The 16,453-nt window shown below is 30.8% G+C and overlaps 1 protein-coding gene and 1 pseudogene across 1 annotated transcript; both read right to left on the reverse strand.

Annotated features, from left to right (window-relative positions):
* Nucleotides 1-1,508, reverse strand: part of LOC132951359 (uncharacterized) — an 87,602-nt pseudogene extending 86,094 nt beyond the window's left edge.
* A 69-nt stretch (nt 1,509-1,577) lies between these two features.
* Nucleotides 1,578-16,230, reverse strand: LOC132951360 (tigger transposable element-derived protein 4-like). Its single transcript, XM_061023176.1, has 2 exons — nt 16,089-16,230; nt 1,578-2,566 (listed from the first exon to the last, which is right to left on the reverse strand). Exons 1-2 carry the CDS (start codon nt 16,228-16,230, stop codon nt 1,578-1,580), a joined length of 1,131 nt encoding a protein of 376 aa, XP_060879159.1.
* Nucleotides 16,231-16,453: the final 223 nt, after the last annotated feature.

The following is a 16,453-nucleotide window of genomic DNA, read 5'->3' on the forward strand; positions in this document are numbered from 1 at the left end:
TTTAATTACTAAAATGGTCCGAGTCATAGAATCCATAACTTCCATTATAATGGATCTATAAATATGATTAAAAACGTCTTAGTTAAATTACTAATTTAATCTACTCAACTAATAGATTTTTATTTTGAAGCTTCAACATTTTTAGAAAAACTAAGCTATGCTAAATAATGTACACTGTAAAAGGATGTTGTCATTTGAAAAACGGTAGTTTGTATCTTAAAATGACATTCCTTAAGCTAGTACAAAAATCAACAATTTAAAAAAAAAAATTGGGAATAAAATGTTATTGAGATATTTTATTTGTAATTAAAATATAATTCAATACATTTAGTTTATTGTAATGTTAAACATCACCATCTAATTCAAAAAAAATTTTTATTAAAAGTACTATAAAAACAAACAGTCAGGTATTGGAAAAATTAACAATTAGTTAAAAAAAAATTAAAAAGTCGATCCAAATTATCAGCGAACATTAAAATTGTTAAAAAGTTACTCTGTAAGCTAATATGGTTCTGAAGCGATCGTCCCTACTTTACTTCAAATATCATTAGACCGTTGTTTTTCTCAAGTTTCTGCAAAACAGTACCATCTGTATCCAATTTTTAATCAATAAATAAGGGGTTGCATATGAAACTTTTGGAGCACCCAAACTGCCGTAAGAAGTGTTAACGAACATACAAAAGCACAATGTTATATTTCACCGATACATTATGACGTCTCGATTTGGTCTGAGTCCACGATATTCATTTTAATAAGAAATACTTTTTTAAGTATAAAACCGAATTAATTTTCAATCAACGACATTAATTTCTACTATCTGGTTTCTACTATCTGGCCTATGTGTATGTATTTACTGCTGTAAATTACAAAGCAACTAATATTGCAATTACAGTGGATTCCGCTTAATGTGGGCACGTTGGGACCAGCTCTGTTTGCCCACATTAAACGGTTTCCCATAAAAACCGAAATTAGTAAAAAAAAAATTATAATACAAAAAATTTTTTATTTTTATTATCATATATGTAATTGAAAAAAAGTGAAATAATTACTATATAAATTAAATTAAATATAATATACAATAAATACAATTAATATTTGAATGTGGAAGGTTTACAAAAAGTTGTAATTGTTCGTTGTCTAAGCTGTTTAGTGTGGATCTGGTTAACAAAATGGGCACACGCTTCAAGCTTATCACACGGACTATTTTCGTTACCCTCTTGCATGAAGAACTTCTGCAACAAATCAATGCACTTAAACCTCTCTGTAACTGGTGGTTCGGTATCTTCTTCTTCTTCTTCATCATCATCATCTTCTAACTTCCTTTTTTTAAGAACATTTTGTGCTACAACATCACAAATTTCTTCATTATCATCAAAACAGGGAGCATTTTCATCAATGTTTTCAAATTCGTTATGGTTTTGAACAAATAAAAATTGTTCATCCAACTCAGTCAACTCAGGTTGTGGACCAATAAAATTAGAAAATCCACGATGAGCGAAACAATTCATAATAGTTGAACAGCTAACTTCTCGCCAACTCTCGGATACAAACTGTATCGCTTGTAATATTATGTTTATTTAGCCACTTATTTGATTAGCAGTTGCAGATTGATCAAATAGGTTTTCCTCAATCTCTTCTAGAATAAAATGAACTAGTTTCATTCTATATCTCACCTTGAGGTTTTTGATAATACCCATATCTAAGGGTTGAATTAAGGATGTCGTATTTGGGGGCAAAAATTCTAAAGTGATGTTTTTGAGTTGAACGTTTTTTGGATGTGCAGCACAGTTATCAATAAGAAGAAGTATGGACCTAGATTTTGCTTGCAATTTCTTATCCCATTCATATAGCCAGTTTGAAAATATGGTTGAAGTCATCCATGCATTTTTATTCGCGTGGTAATGCACTGGCATTTTATTTATAGACATATTTTTAAAACATCGAGGTTTTAAGCTTTTCCCCACTACTAGCAGCTTTCTTTTGTCACTCCCGGTCATATTGACACATAATAAGACTGTAATCCAATCCATTGCTTTTTTTGAACCAGATAGAACGTCTTTTTTGAAACATAAAGAACCGTCGGGTTTCGCTCGATAATACAGTCCAGTTTCATCTGCATTAAATATGTTATCTGGGGAAAAGTCGTTCAAATTTATTTTTAGCCTGTCAACTTTCCAATCATTAGAGGCGGATTCATCTTTTTCACCATGCACACGTTTGAATTTTATCTCGTGTCTATTCTTCCACCTGCTTAACCAACCATCAGTAGCAATAAACTGATTGTTACCAATTTTCCGGGATAATTCTTCGGCTTTACATTTTAACATTGGCGCAGACACGCGAACACCGCGACTTGTTATCAATGAAAACCACTCACTTAAGGCCTCGTAAACTTCGGGATCTTTCCCTTCTCGTTTACGTTTTTGATTACTAGTTTGAGTTAAATTGAAGTTTTCACGTAAAATGACTTCTTCTTTAAGCAGTATCGCCACCGTTGATTTCGGAACGCATAATTTTTCAGCGATTTTATGCTGTGAAGTGCCTGGAGGTAGCGATTTAACTTTGTCTAAAATCGCGATTTTTTACCTATAGGGATAGATCTTTTCATTAAATAATAACATTAAGGTTTAAATAGCATAATGATTTTTATTACTTTCGATAAACACAATCTCATAGATATGACGAAATCCGATTAAATTAGTCGTTTTTAATTACATACATACATATTATGTGTATTGTGTATATTCTAACGCTATGATAAAATAAAATTGCCCACATAAACCGAATCGAGTGCCCATATTATGCGGTTCGATTTAACATTGTTAATATACATTTGTATTGGGACCAGACCTGTTTACCCACAATAAGCGGATGCCTTAACCGGTGCCCACAATAAGCGGATTCCACTGTATTAAATTTATACTTATATATACCGGGCGATTTTTTTCAAGTGTAAATATTTTTTTACATAGTTTCAAGTCACTTATAAAACAACGTTTTTATTAAAAATATTATATTTTTAAATATTTTTTTTATCCTTATGCTTTGGAATATAAAATTAAAACCCTATGTTGGTCATTCAAAAAAGTAATAACTTAAAAAATTATAAGGATAAAAAATATTTTCAAAAAAATCTACACTTTTTGAAATAATGAGTGTTCTTTAATAAAAGAATCACCCGTGTATATATAATATATACCTATACATATAGTGTTTAGTATTTACTTTTTTTTTAACTAAATGGCAAATTGTATTTTGTAAATTAATAAATATTGTATATAAACTGGAAGAAAATAATGATATTTAATAGGGATTTTTGGAGCCTTTTTCGGCACCGAAATAGCGCACAATTTTGTTTTTATTGACATTTTTCAAATGGTTATAATAAAATAATTGATCAAAGTCTCTGCATTTTCATCCTTAAGTTTAAAATATTAGTTTATTCTTCATAATGTAATAATGTGCAAAACCCACTGTCTAATAATGTATTATGTGTTATTTTCGTGAATGGAATTTTAGGTGTTATACTGCAAATTATAGGTATGTTATAAGAATTCATGTGATAGGTACGTGTGTGAAACGCAGACCGTTCAAGGACGCTCCGCCGTGATACGAAATTTCCCTTAGGTAATAATTCAATATTATAACAATAACCTCCCATCATTGAACTATGTGAGCATGTGGTATTTAATGTACACATTAGGTAATACTCGCAATTAAGTAGGTATATAATATTATTCAGTTATTAGTAAATATATCATAATCTATATTATATCAGTAATATAATATTATTCAGTTCTACACCGTCGGCGTGTGTGTTAGTAGTGTTGTATTAACCATATACCTAATACACTCACAACAATTAATACTATGATCGCGTAATATTCGATATCCAAGATGTCGGTCATGCATACCATAATAATACGGCGTTATCATAAATTTAAGATGACGTCATCTTCGTCATCGCCCAAACTCGGGGAAAATATGTTTTTATTTCACTTCTCTTTCCGTGGATGAAGATTCCTCGTCCTTATGAAGAATCATAAGTAACACCTTCGGTCAGCTCTTCTCCTATCATAGTACCGTATCCGGTCTACTGCAAGGTAAGTACACTCGGATCACAGCATTGAGGATAATATTCAGTTCAGTCTTCCAAAAGAGCTATTTCTAACTCATCGATCTCGCCAAATCATGATAATGAAAATGCAATAACAGTTATATCACCTTAATTTCTTGCACAATGTGAACAAAATATAACAGTCCTTTTCACTATTTTTTTGTGTACCTCATATCTCAATATAACAATATCAATATTTATAATATCATACTGAGTTAATTAATATGAAAGAGATAATATTGATATTCCTCAAAAACAGTAATAACTGCCCACCGCAATGTTATGAAACTGTCAAACTTATGGTCACACACGCAACCACCATTGCAATCATAAGTCCCGATGCGTCAAACACGGTGAGGATCACCTATTGGAGGGCTGTACTAAAGACCGAATGACAGCTCTGATAAGTAAAAGTCCTCTACATCAAGGACAACACAGCCAGATTAAGATATGTCGAGTCATCAAATTAATTATCTGCAAGCGCAGGGAAATCATTTCAACTGTCTCAAAAATAACCCTAATCCCGAAGCAAAATTATTTGTGACCCTCCCCAATACTCTCCATCAGGCGGATCTGCCCTGTTACTTGTGGTATTATATTATAGCTTATCTTAAAATCCTAACATTGAATCAACATCATAAAAGTACCGTTCCGACATAATACCATGCACTAATAAATCTTTCTCGCCACTGAATTTAATGCTCAAATTATTCCATAGTCAATAAGGACCTCCATATTTAAATTGTAATGAGCTTATCTTTCTATTCTATTCTGTTTAGTCGGTATAATACATTTTAATCTATAGTTATTAAACTTGTATAGTGTAATCATCAATACGCTATTAATGTTTAAAATAAATAGTAATTACTGCTGATATTTCAATAAAAATAATAATAATTTGCAGAAGTCGTCCACAATAGCTCGCCAATAGTGCCATATTATATAAAAATATGTCTAATTTTTCCAAGCTTAAAACAAATGTGATTTGTTTATTTCGGGATTTAATGGGTCTACATTTACTAGTTAAAAAAAAAATAATGTTTGCTGATCACATGGAAGTCTTGGATTACTGCAATATGTAGGTTTTATCTTTCCGTACTTTTTACCCAATTGTGATCGCTGAATCAGATTAGTTATCCATAGTTCAATCCGCAGTTTACATCAATCAGTTTTACCCACAAACAATGCCAAAGCAGCCATTACTGAATTAGGTTTCTTCGTAACAAATGTGCATAATACGTCGGCCAAAGTGTAATGAAACTCCCAATGTTGGTTTTTTTTTATCTCAAACAAAACAATATTCAACCGGATAGACATTACATTTATCAATTATGTTCAATTAGAATTTCGAAAGTCTTCAGACGTAGTATACCTTAAATAAATGTATTAAATACGACCGGTTTGTTAACAACTCAAAATTATAACGAAATATTAATGACAAAACCGAATTATTCTGGAAGATGGAAAAACGGTCGTTGAATCTCAACCTCGCCGACGAAGAAAAATCACGTTCAACACATTTTAATCAGAACGTTGCACGAAATTAAAACGGTAGATTTGTAGTAAAAAAAACTTTTTATGTGTTGAAAATTTATCATATCCATAAACAGCTCAAAAATAGACAAAATATTTTAAATTGTATGGTTGAAATGTATGGTATATTAAGTTATTTGGGATTTTTTGAGAACATAGATCCTAAGCAAACCTCATGAAGTCATGAGTAATTTAGGTATGTTTTCCGAAATTGTACCACTCTATTAGTTTTATCGGTATGAAAGGCTAAACATTGGATTTTTATATTGTGTTGTTTTTATTGTAATATATTGTTTAAGATTTTAAAAGTTGAATTAACGTTTTTTTTTTGTATATGGGTTTATTTACTTATATGTTATTACTTATCAGTTATCATAATATTTTGTTAACTAAACAGTATTTTAAAAGCTTTTATAACGATTGATTAACAAATTAATATGTTTTTCAATTTTTTATTTCTTTAATACCTACGTCCTATATAGTCACCATACCATTATTATTCCGTGTTTCGATTCCATGTTATTAGCATTGCCCTTGTGGAAAACAATATTGATAAAAAAAAATAATATTAGTTATCCTAATAAATAATATTATTTAGCCACTAACTAATTATATATTAAAAGAAAAACAAATTACAAGTGAAATCTGTTGATTTAAGTTCATAGAAATGATTTTGGTTTAGTTGAGGAGGGAATGGAACCTCCAAATTCTCTTATACTCATGTTTAGGTAGTAAATAATGTCCGTTGAATGCGTTTGCAAAAATTTGCGTTTTTCATAATTTTAATTTGTTAGGCTCGCAAAAGCTTCTGGCCAAACACCCTTCTACGTAACCATGGAATTTAACATATCTGTTGGCTGTCATTATGCAGTGTTTCAATAATTATTGTGTGCTCACCTTTACAAGTCATTACATTTTTGGTATTCGTTTTAAACGTTCTAATAAGTTGAATAATTATTAATTAATATGATTAAGTTTTGTAATTTTTTGATATTTGGAAAAATATCTCCCGGTCATATAAAACCAGAGATTTTTGAAGAAAGAGTTACGGAAGAAAATTCTGTACGTACCTTCCAATCATTCATTTTATACGTCATATATATTTTTTTTCAGTTAAACCTCCCTTAACGGACACCAATCAATAGAGGACACCTTCTAATAGCGGTAATTTTCTTGTGAACCAACTATACAAACGTTCTACAATCTGAGTCCCATGGTGAATTCAACGACTGAGAGTGTCCGGTATTTAGAGGGTTAACTTTTCATATAATTATCTATATTGTATACAAATTAAATAATCCCGCTTTCAATACAATGCTATCCATTACAAGTAATCAACTGTTAATATTACATTGATTTTTCTCTTGTTCATATGAATCGCGTATAATATCATTACAATAATATGTATTGTACCTACGCATACAATCGTTGAAGTTTGATAATTGTATTTAGATCAGTAATGTTATAATTTCACTACAAAGTCAAAGATACGTAATGAAAAGCTCGTCTGTAATAACGACGGTGAAGCGATATGTCAAGATGAGCGCGATGTACGTATTTTTCATATTATACATATTATACTATACAATATTAAATTATTAAAAAAATTATTACACCGGCACGCTTCTATTCCGGACGAGTTTTAAACTATTTGAACGTATAGACGGTCACGACATTTTTGAATGCTCACACTTTTTTCATCTATGTTATAAATCACGCAGGTATCATTATTATTACTATTATTATTATATACATTAAATCATTAAAATTCAATAATACAATTCAGAAACATCAGCTGCAATTAAATATGCAGGAATTGTGTTTATAATATTAATACCGTGCAGATCTCTAGCCATTATTATCACATCATATATATACATATATATATTATATAAAAAATTAACCTGCAGATCTTTATCCCTCACATATAATAAATATTACATACCTACCTAAATATTATGTGTAATCATTCTCTGTTTACGGTACATCCAAATTAAGTATAATTTACAATCGTCGACGTTTTATAATGTTTTTTAGATGGGTTATATGGCCACGATGTTTCCGTTTTCACCACCGGGTGAAAATAATATGCCACCCGTGGAGGAAATTAGCGATTATGCTGAAGAACGTAAACATTGGCTTACACAAGTTCATATAAAACAATAATAAATTATTTATTGTTAAACTATATTATAATTTTATGATAACATTACATAGGTGAAACGTAAAAGAGGTTTAATGATTCCCGAAGACGAACCTCTGTTAAAAAAAACATATAAACGTCATGCTGAATACAAATTTGATTTTGTCTTTACGGTTAGTACCTATATATAAACTAACACGTCTTATAATATTTTTGTTGTACACATTAATTAATTATTGTTTAGTTTAACATTATTATATAGGTTAATCCTGAAACCGTATCGAAGATTTCGTTGGCCAAGCCACCAACAAGAAACAACAGACGCGTGGTAACCAGTTATCGTCACGAAATGTGTAACCATCCAATTTTCATTATTTAGATTAATAAAGAATCATTTTTAGAGAATTATATATTATGTACTCGTATATTTATTCATTTAAATTTGATAATATCATTTAGATGAATTACATTGCTAAGAGTTTACTGAGTTAATGAAACCTGACGAAGCATCTCAGCGTAAAAGAACCTTATATATAGAATCAATATTAGTTGAAAATGTCGTAAAAACACACACACATTATTATAAAATCAATACTTTCATCCCTCCGCTCAGAGTTTAAAATAATATTACAGTTCAGTGAAATTCGATCGAATTAAAACAAATTGAGTTGTTGACTTCGTAACAATAAAAGTTGTGTTTGCAAAACATGAATCGCATAATTACCAAAATTAAATTTTAGATATGAATCAAATTAAACGCGCTCACGGGTGTTGAATTTTAGTACCAGAAAAATATCACGATTATCAACACATAAGTACTCTATATATGGAGATCAGATCCAAACGATGAAGTTAAGATTTTCAAATTGTGCACCGTTCACCTATATTTCATTTATATAACTTTATAATTTAATTGTATTGTTAAAATATAATTAAATAATGGTAAACATTAATATTTTATCCGTCGATCCGTCGCACGAACTATTGAAATAAACAGCATTTACTGCTAATGTTTCAACAATAAAAAAAAAAATAAATAAGAAATCATCCATGTAGCTAACTCCTTCTGCGATTGGACCGAATTCTTAGGGTATAATCAACGTTTGACAGTTAACAACCACTATTAATATAAAACTCAGAAACGTACTTCATCGTTATAGGTTATCTTTTCTCTAATGTACGCCATTTTATTTTACAGTGTTTTCTTCGTTCTAATAAACATTAGTCACAACAACTAATAAATATTAAGCTTAGTAGTTACATTGACTCGACCTGACGTCGATATTGTGACATTTCGATATTAAAATCAATTCAATCAGTTTTTAAGTATTTTTTCCGGAAATAAATTAGTTATAGAAAATAAAAACAATAGGTGCAGTTGTGAGTTTTATACTGGTTTTTTTTTCGAATAACATTTTTTCAGAAGTTTTCCGAAACTTTTTTTATTGAAAATGTTATGAATAAGATACTAAAAAAGGGCTATTTTACAAATTTCTAGAAGTTTTCGTGAAAAACTACAAACAGATTAAATAAATAAAGGTAGGTAGGTACTGTTTTCATATATAAAATCTACACTATTTCTTACAGAACTCGAGACCACGTCCCACACTTGAAAAGGTCCCGTGCTTTTTGACATGTTACACAAAATAACCTAAACTGTGTGTAGCTCAACCAGTGGATTGACAACATGAATAAAATATTATTATTACCTACCTTATTATATTATGTTAATACAATTTACTGTTTTTCATTTCAATAAATATTAAGGGGTATAAAATAATTACCTTTGTTGTGATAATATATAATATTTGATTTTAATTTTAAGTCTGCACCATATTTAGTTATTTTTCTATTTTTTTGAATCTACAATTTTAGGTCCCGAAATGTTTTATTAGCTCTCTATACCCAAGTTCTCAGGTCAACACTGATTTCTGAGAATGACTATTCTAATGCAATACATTGCATATATTTACATATATTTATCAGTGATCTTACAAATGTCATTACAATCGCCACAGTGATAAAAATAATTGTATATCTATGTCCAACTAATTTAACATAATATACTTACAACATTTGTATTTTGTATCACGGTACAAACTAAACCAATACTACCATCTATTTATTACATAACGTTTATCTATACTATTATTCGTAATATTATACAACAATTGGCTGCAGACAGTAAAGGAAAATTAAACACACGATTTTTAAGTGCAACATTAATAATATTATGTGCAGTTTACAGCATTATATAAAATATAAATATTAAGAATTAAATATTTTTAGCAGTATCTATTCAAAACTGTTTCGATATATTAACAAACAATATTAAATAATTATATTGTTATAGTAATATATAAAGCATGTATAATAAATGGGTGTACCTACCAACATGATTTAAACATTTAAATAAAGAAAATATACAAAATAATAGAGGATAAAAATACATTTATAAGTTGCATAACGATGAGTGCATAGCACCTGCATTCAAAGTTTCGTAGGTTTTTACACAGTGATGAAAAAAACCTGACCTATATAGTAATAGTTGTAGTAACTGTTATAGTGTAACATGGTTGGGGGAACTACCAGTTAAAGTATACAATATCCAGGAAGAGTCGTAAGACCCTATATAGATATAATTACCCTGGCCAGGGGCAGATGACTAGAAACTTAAATAACTGTTTAAGTAAATTGGATTCAATTTCTGCTGCAGTTATTATTATATGTAACTAAATACTTACAATACTCACAAAATATGTAAATTAGGTTTTATCATACTATGTGACTGTATCGTCGTCATGCGGAGTTCGACAGTCTAAGGTGCAGTACAGCGAACTGACTTTCTTACACATATGGAGTGAGTTGGCGTGTGGGCCTTGCAATTGCGTGTGTGCAGCGGCGGATTTAAGGGGGGGGGGGGGCAGATATGTCAACCCCACCAAATTAATATTAAATATTTATGTCGTAAAACTTGAAAAAAGACTATACCCCCCCCTCCCCCCCCCCCAAAAAAAAAAAAGTTAAATAAAAGTATAAAATACAATAAGATGGCAATATAGATTGTTATATTGGAAGTTAAGCAAATTATCGGTGATACCCCGATCAATTAGGATAACGATGGATATATACCTACGTACTTTTATCGCTGTATGGTATATTGTCTATTTATTTGACAAAAATATTGATAGGATTACAAATTATTGCGAATCGTTCCATTCAAAGCTGAATAAAGAATTTACAAGTGCCCATCCTAATATATTTTATTTTATGGAGACTTTAAACAGCATTCAGACATTAAATTATATTAAATTTCGAAGTAATAATACTAGGAAACTTACTCGCAAACAGGAAAGAAATAACAAATACTTGGAAAATTGTATGACTGAGTACATTAATGAGAAGCTTACGCGAATTGAATACTTAAAGAAAGTTTGCTTCAAATTTGAAAATCAACGATTTTAAATAATCGTTTTTATCGTAAGTAATCGTGTTTATTATATTTTATTATTTGTATTTTGTACACCTAACCTGAGAGATGACAAGTTGACTTCCAAATCGAAAATGTATTATTTTATATATTATATCATTTTTATATCTCACACTAACGCACATTTTTAACCAAGCCTACTTTTAAGTTGACAGTCCTAAGCCTGTAAAATTGAGAAGGAAAATGTGCGTAATTAAACGGGAACCAATTCGGTTCAACTTTATAAAATACCTTTTTTGAACGGGAACCAATTCGGTACCAGCCGTTGAAAATATTATTGTATCGGTCAGCTGCAGTTTATCGTATTGTTTCTGATTGTATTCTACGAGTATGTACACATTGTTGAGTTTAGAATGTGTACGCACAGCTGGAGTCAAGTAACATATTTATAATTGTCACAACGGCATAAAATTCACGCTAAAATATGGTTTTTTTTCACGCTCAAATGTCGCGAATCCGTGTACACTATTAGGTACACTGCAGTATACCTGGTGCGGAAAATCAGTAGTTTCCAATAAAGATTTCAACTGATATATTTTATGTCGGGCTGTAAATCACGTAAGCCGGGGTGAATTATTCATGCACTTTTACGTCATTGGATTCCGTCAGAAGCACTCCGACAGACAGCACTGCACATTCCCTCATAACACACGACTCGTTTCGTCAGTTTTCAATTTCAATCATTTTAAAACGATTTTTGTTCTCAAAGATAATAATATTATGATAGACAATCCGTTGAAAAAATAAACAGATAGTTTTTCCATAGTAATAATGTATCGTATGCGCACAGCAGGCTGCTCTTGTTTTATTTATTACGACTGACCGCTGCAATATCCGTGATTGCTATTCGCCGTTATATCCGAATACGGTCTTCTCCTACGCGTGCGGAGAATATAAGAATGTCAACGTAGGCCTAACATCGAAAACAAATCGTATTTAACATCCAAAGGGTCGAATGTTCGGCCGAGCGAAAATAGCTTAAACGTATAATAATAATAATAATATGTAAAACGAGCGCATACCTAACGCTGCAGGTATGGGTACAAAACAAATGGCGGTATTTATTTGTTTGCATAAGCGGACTATTATGTTTTTCTTTCGTTTTATATTATTATATTGTATTAACGTATGGTTGTTGGTTGGTTGTTCCGCGAGTGTACGTTATTGCGGAGGAAGAAAAAAAAAGAACAGACTATACAATTCCTACTTACGACTTCGGGCCGCGCGATTCGTTAGTTCGATAAAAGAATATAATAATAATATATACGATACGAAAAACACGAACGGAGTACGTAAAACGACTTCTGTATAATATTTTATATATATATATATATATTATGTGCAATTATCGTACACGGTTAACGCGGCTGATCGTCACGTACACTCTCAAAAGTGTACGATTTATCGCGGTTCGAAACGTTTTTTTTTAATAAAGTCCTGCAAATGCAGGTCTGGTTTTGTTTTTTGGTTACAGCAAAAATGTTCCGAAAGATGATTTTTTTTTGTCCGCAAACGAAAAACTATTCTATACAAAATTCAACATGGCCGTCCGCTAAACTGAGTTCTGCTGGAAACATATTTTAACGACAGCAATCGAATTATTATTTACTATTATTCATATTATATTATTATTATATAATATGACGAGTCCGTAGGCGTGCGAACGGGGGTGGGGCCCACACTGCGAGCTGTTCCATACTTGTTATACACTGCTACTTAGATCACACACATAGTAGTATATATAATAGTAATAAATAACATAATAGTAATAAGACATTATTCTGTGGTTTTAGTATAATTGTGAATTTTGATTTTTTTTTTTACATCACGAAACCTTAATAATAACTACTAGCACATTAAATATCTAGAAAAATTATACAATGCAATTATTGTTGGATTATGATATTAAGTACCTGTATAACGGAGGAGCCGGTTTATCTGTTATATTATGTAATTGTATTATGTTCCCCGTTATGTATCTTGTAATCTTTAGGCCCACAATAGCCTAGCAAAAAAACATGTGTTTGTCACAAATATATTATATTTCATATCTTAAATAGTGGCTGGTGATGATCAGTGAGTAAATGAAAGCTATTTTATATTAACTAAATACATTTTTTTTAAGCATCGTTGACTTGACCCTCTCTGCCACAACTGCGCACGCCTACGAGAACAAAAATTTGAAGACGTTTCTATAGCGTTTCTCGCTATAAATACCTAGTGGTTCTGCCCGAGGATGATAATATTTCAAACGTTCAGGAAATATATTATACACTGTATTATATCGTAATATTTAACTCGGCGATAAATTCTAATCTAACATCGACTGCTGTTGTAGTTATTGTATAGATGGCTCTTACGCAATAATAATCTATAATATAAGAATTTTATGCAATTATTCAACGCGTTGGAACTCCATTTCTCTCTCTCCTCTCACACCAATTGCATTTCCCACAATAGTTGAAGAGAGACTACAGAGCAACAGAATGCATTTTGTATAATAAATAATATTACAATAATATCGTGTCCGCGAGATAGGTGTGAACGATCAAAATTAAAATAGGATGCTTTAGGACTGAATATTCAGTAACGCTTTTAGCTTTTTTTTTTACTTTTAAACTGAGCTTCGAACGCATATAGATAGCTGCTTTCCTATGTGATAAACGCGCAGGGCCTATTAATCGCACTGTATATATTATTATTATTATTCGTTATATTCCGTCGTGTGATGATGACGATGATGATGATAATATCACAAAAGAAGATTTACACTCTTATATATAAATATATTATCGATCGGCAATTTATACCGTGATTATTGAATACTGCATATGATATGAGCCTACAAATGAATAATGCATAATAATATATTATACACCTATCGGACTGCTTTAGTGACGCGTGTGTCCCCATAATAACAATACTAACACTATAGTCCGACACTTTTTATGGTAATCTGTAACAATATATAATATATTACCGTCGACCGTTATTTGATAATTATGTATGGGCTGACTTTGAGTCGGAACGGTATGCGTGTTGAGGGATGGGGGTGGAGTGGGGGAGTAGAAGCATTTCCATAACAAACAAAAAATGGTTTAAACAAATAATAATAAAAATATACCGTTGAAGAATATACGCTATAGGTAGGAATATTAGTCGAGATAATTTAAAATCTATTGTATAATATATTATTTTTCTTTTCTTTTTAATAATTTCGATATTCGCTGAGGGTTTTTCGTTTTATACAACGTCAAGACTCGAGAGAAATGCAAATTCAATAACTATTAATGCGTTCGGATATACTATTTCTCTCTGCAGGAGAACATTCTATACATTACAATTTACAAATAACAACGCTCCGTTGCGGAAAAGGATCTGATATATACTTATTTTTTTTTTTTTTTTACATTCAGCCCGTTAATCGTAAATAGTAGACTATAATTTATAAGTATTTAAAACCATTAAAGTTATTAGTTATTTAATAATTTAATAACTCTTAAAGACTTTTACAATGTTTCATAATACCAGTACGCCAAAGATCGATTTATTTATTCAAATCCAATAGTCTTTCGGAGAAATGTTATACATTTTTTTTTTCATATTGCGAGATTGCACTGTACAATTATAATTTCAAATTTACTCACAACAAAAATCCTAATCACATGTGCAATAAGACATATAATTGTATTATTATGTTCTTAAATTATTATTTTATGAAAACGTTTGTAAATTATATTTCATCATAGTCCATAGACTCGACGTTTAAATTTGTAAAACATTATACATATTATCGTGAGTATTAAATAATATTTATGTTTATATAAAAATTGTATTAACAAAATATTTAACTATTACTCGATGCAATATTTTCAATATAACGTATTACCGGTACCGATATTATATTAATTACTTTTACCTTTGTGCTTGAATTGTTTAAAAACTCCAAATGAGGTAATATTCTTATACTGCAGTATGTTTAATATAATTTGAAAATGTTCAAGCATTATGAACACGTCATAAAACACGTTAACTTTAAGAAACAATATAGTGTATTTCAAAAACTATCATAATTATAAAAATGTTGTTTCTCGATAAAATGTCTTGAAAACAAAAAAAAATAAATCTGGATTCCCACGAAATGTGTTCACGGAATTTCGTTCAAAAAATTGTTTTACTTGTATAAACGGGTTCTCAGGCGGATGTTTTTAGATTTAATAAAAACACTTTTTGTTTATTATATTATCATTACTTTTACAGTCTTTCTGAATACAACCTATAGTTATTGTTCGTTGTTTATAACGTATTATATGTAACTTAATATAATAATAATAATCAGGGCTCCACTCTATCCGTCTCATTATTTCTAGTTGCAATCAACGACCTTTGTGAAGAAATCAAATTCCCCGTGAAATCATCACTTTTTGCAGATGACTTAAACATATGGTGCTGCGGTAAAAACACCCAAAATATACAACCCGTATTACAAGACGCACTCTTATCTCTAGAAAAATGGTCATCAAAATCCGGTTACCGTTTCTCCGCCCCAAAATCTCAGAGCATCATTTTCACCCTTCAAAAAAAATACCAGACATTAAACATAAAAATAAACAATACCCCTATACACAACACAAGACTTTTAAAAATATTAGGAATCGTATTCGACACAAGAAATAATTGGTGCGCCCACCTGAAAGAACTTAGAAAAACAACAATAACAAGAATAAACATCCTCAAGATGTTGGCCCACACATCTTGGGGCGCAAATTCGTCCTCACTCAAAATGATATACAAATCCATCATACTTTCAAAACTAGAATATGGGTCCTTCCTCTTCATAAATGCGAGTTCTTCGAACTTAAAAATGATCGAAACAGTGCACAATTCGGGCCTAAGATTAGTCTCTGGAGCATTTCGTTCGAGCCCAATCCCCAGCCTACTTAACATTACTCAAACCCCCCCCATTTGCCTAATAAGGAAAAAGAATGCCATGCTTCTAGCCGCCAGGCGTACACAAAACAACCTCCCCATACATCAAGGTATCGAAAACCTCCTTCAAAACACAAATATTGATATTTCCGGAATTATCAGACATGAAGGTCCCCTCACTCCCCCGTGGATCATGGATTTCAATATAAACACCACATTATCCTCACTCCCCAAAACCGAT

This window comes from Metopolophium dirhodum, chromosome 8 (genome assembly GCF_019925205.1).
Source record: "Metopolophium dirhodum isolate CAU chromosome 8, ASM1992520v1, whole genome shotgun sequence".
In the NCBI taxonomy this organism is placed as follows: domain Eukaryota; kingdom Metazoa; phylum Arthropoda; class Insecta; order Hemiptera; family Aphididae; genus Metopolophium; species Metopolophium dirhodum.

Bases quoted from the DNA above. Each gene is read 5' to 3' on its own strand.
- LOC132951360 (XM_061023176.1), bottom strand. From the start codon at position 16,230: ATGTTAAGTAGGCTGGGGATTGGGCTCGAACGAAATGCTCCAGAGACT. The intron at 2,567-16,088 runs GTATGATGGATT...TCGCGATTTTAG, and splicing joins CCCATATTCTAGTTTTGAAA to ACAAAGTTAAATCGCTACCT.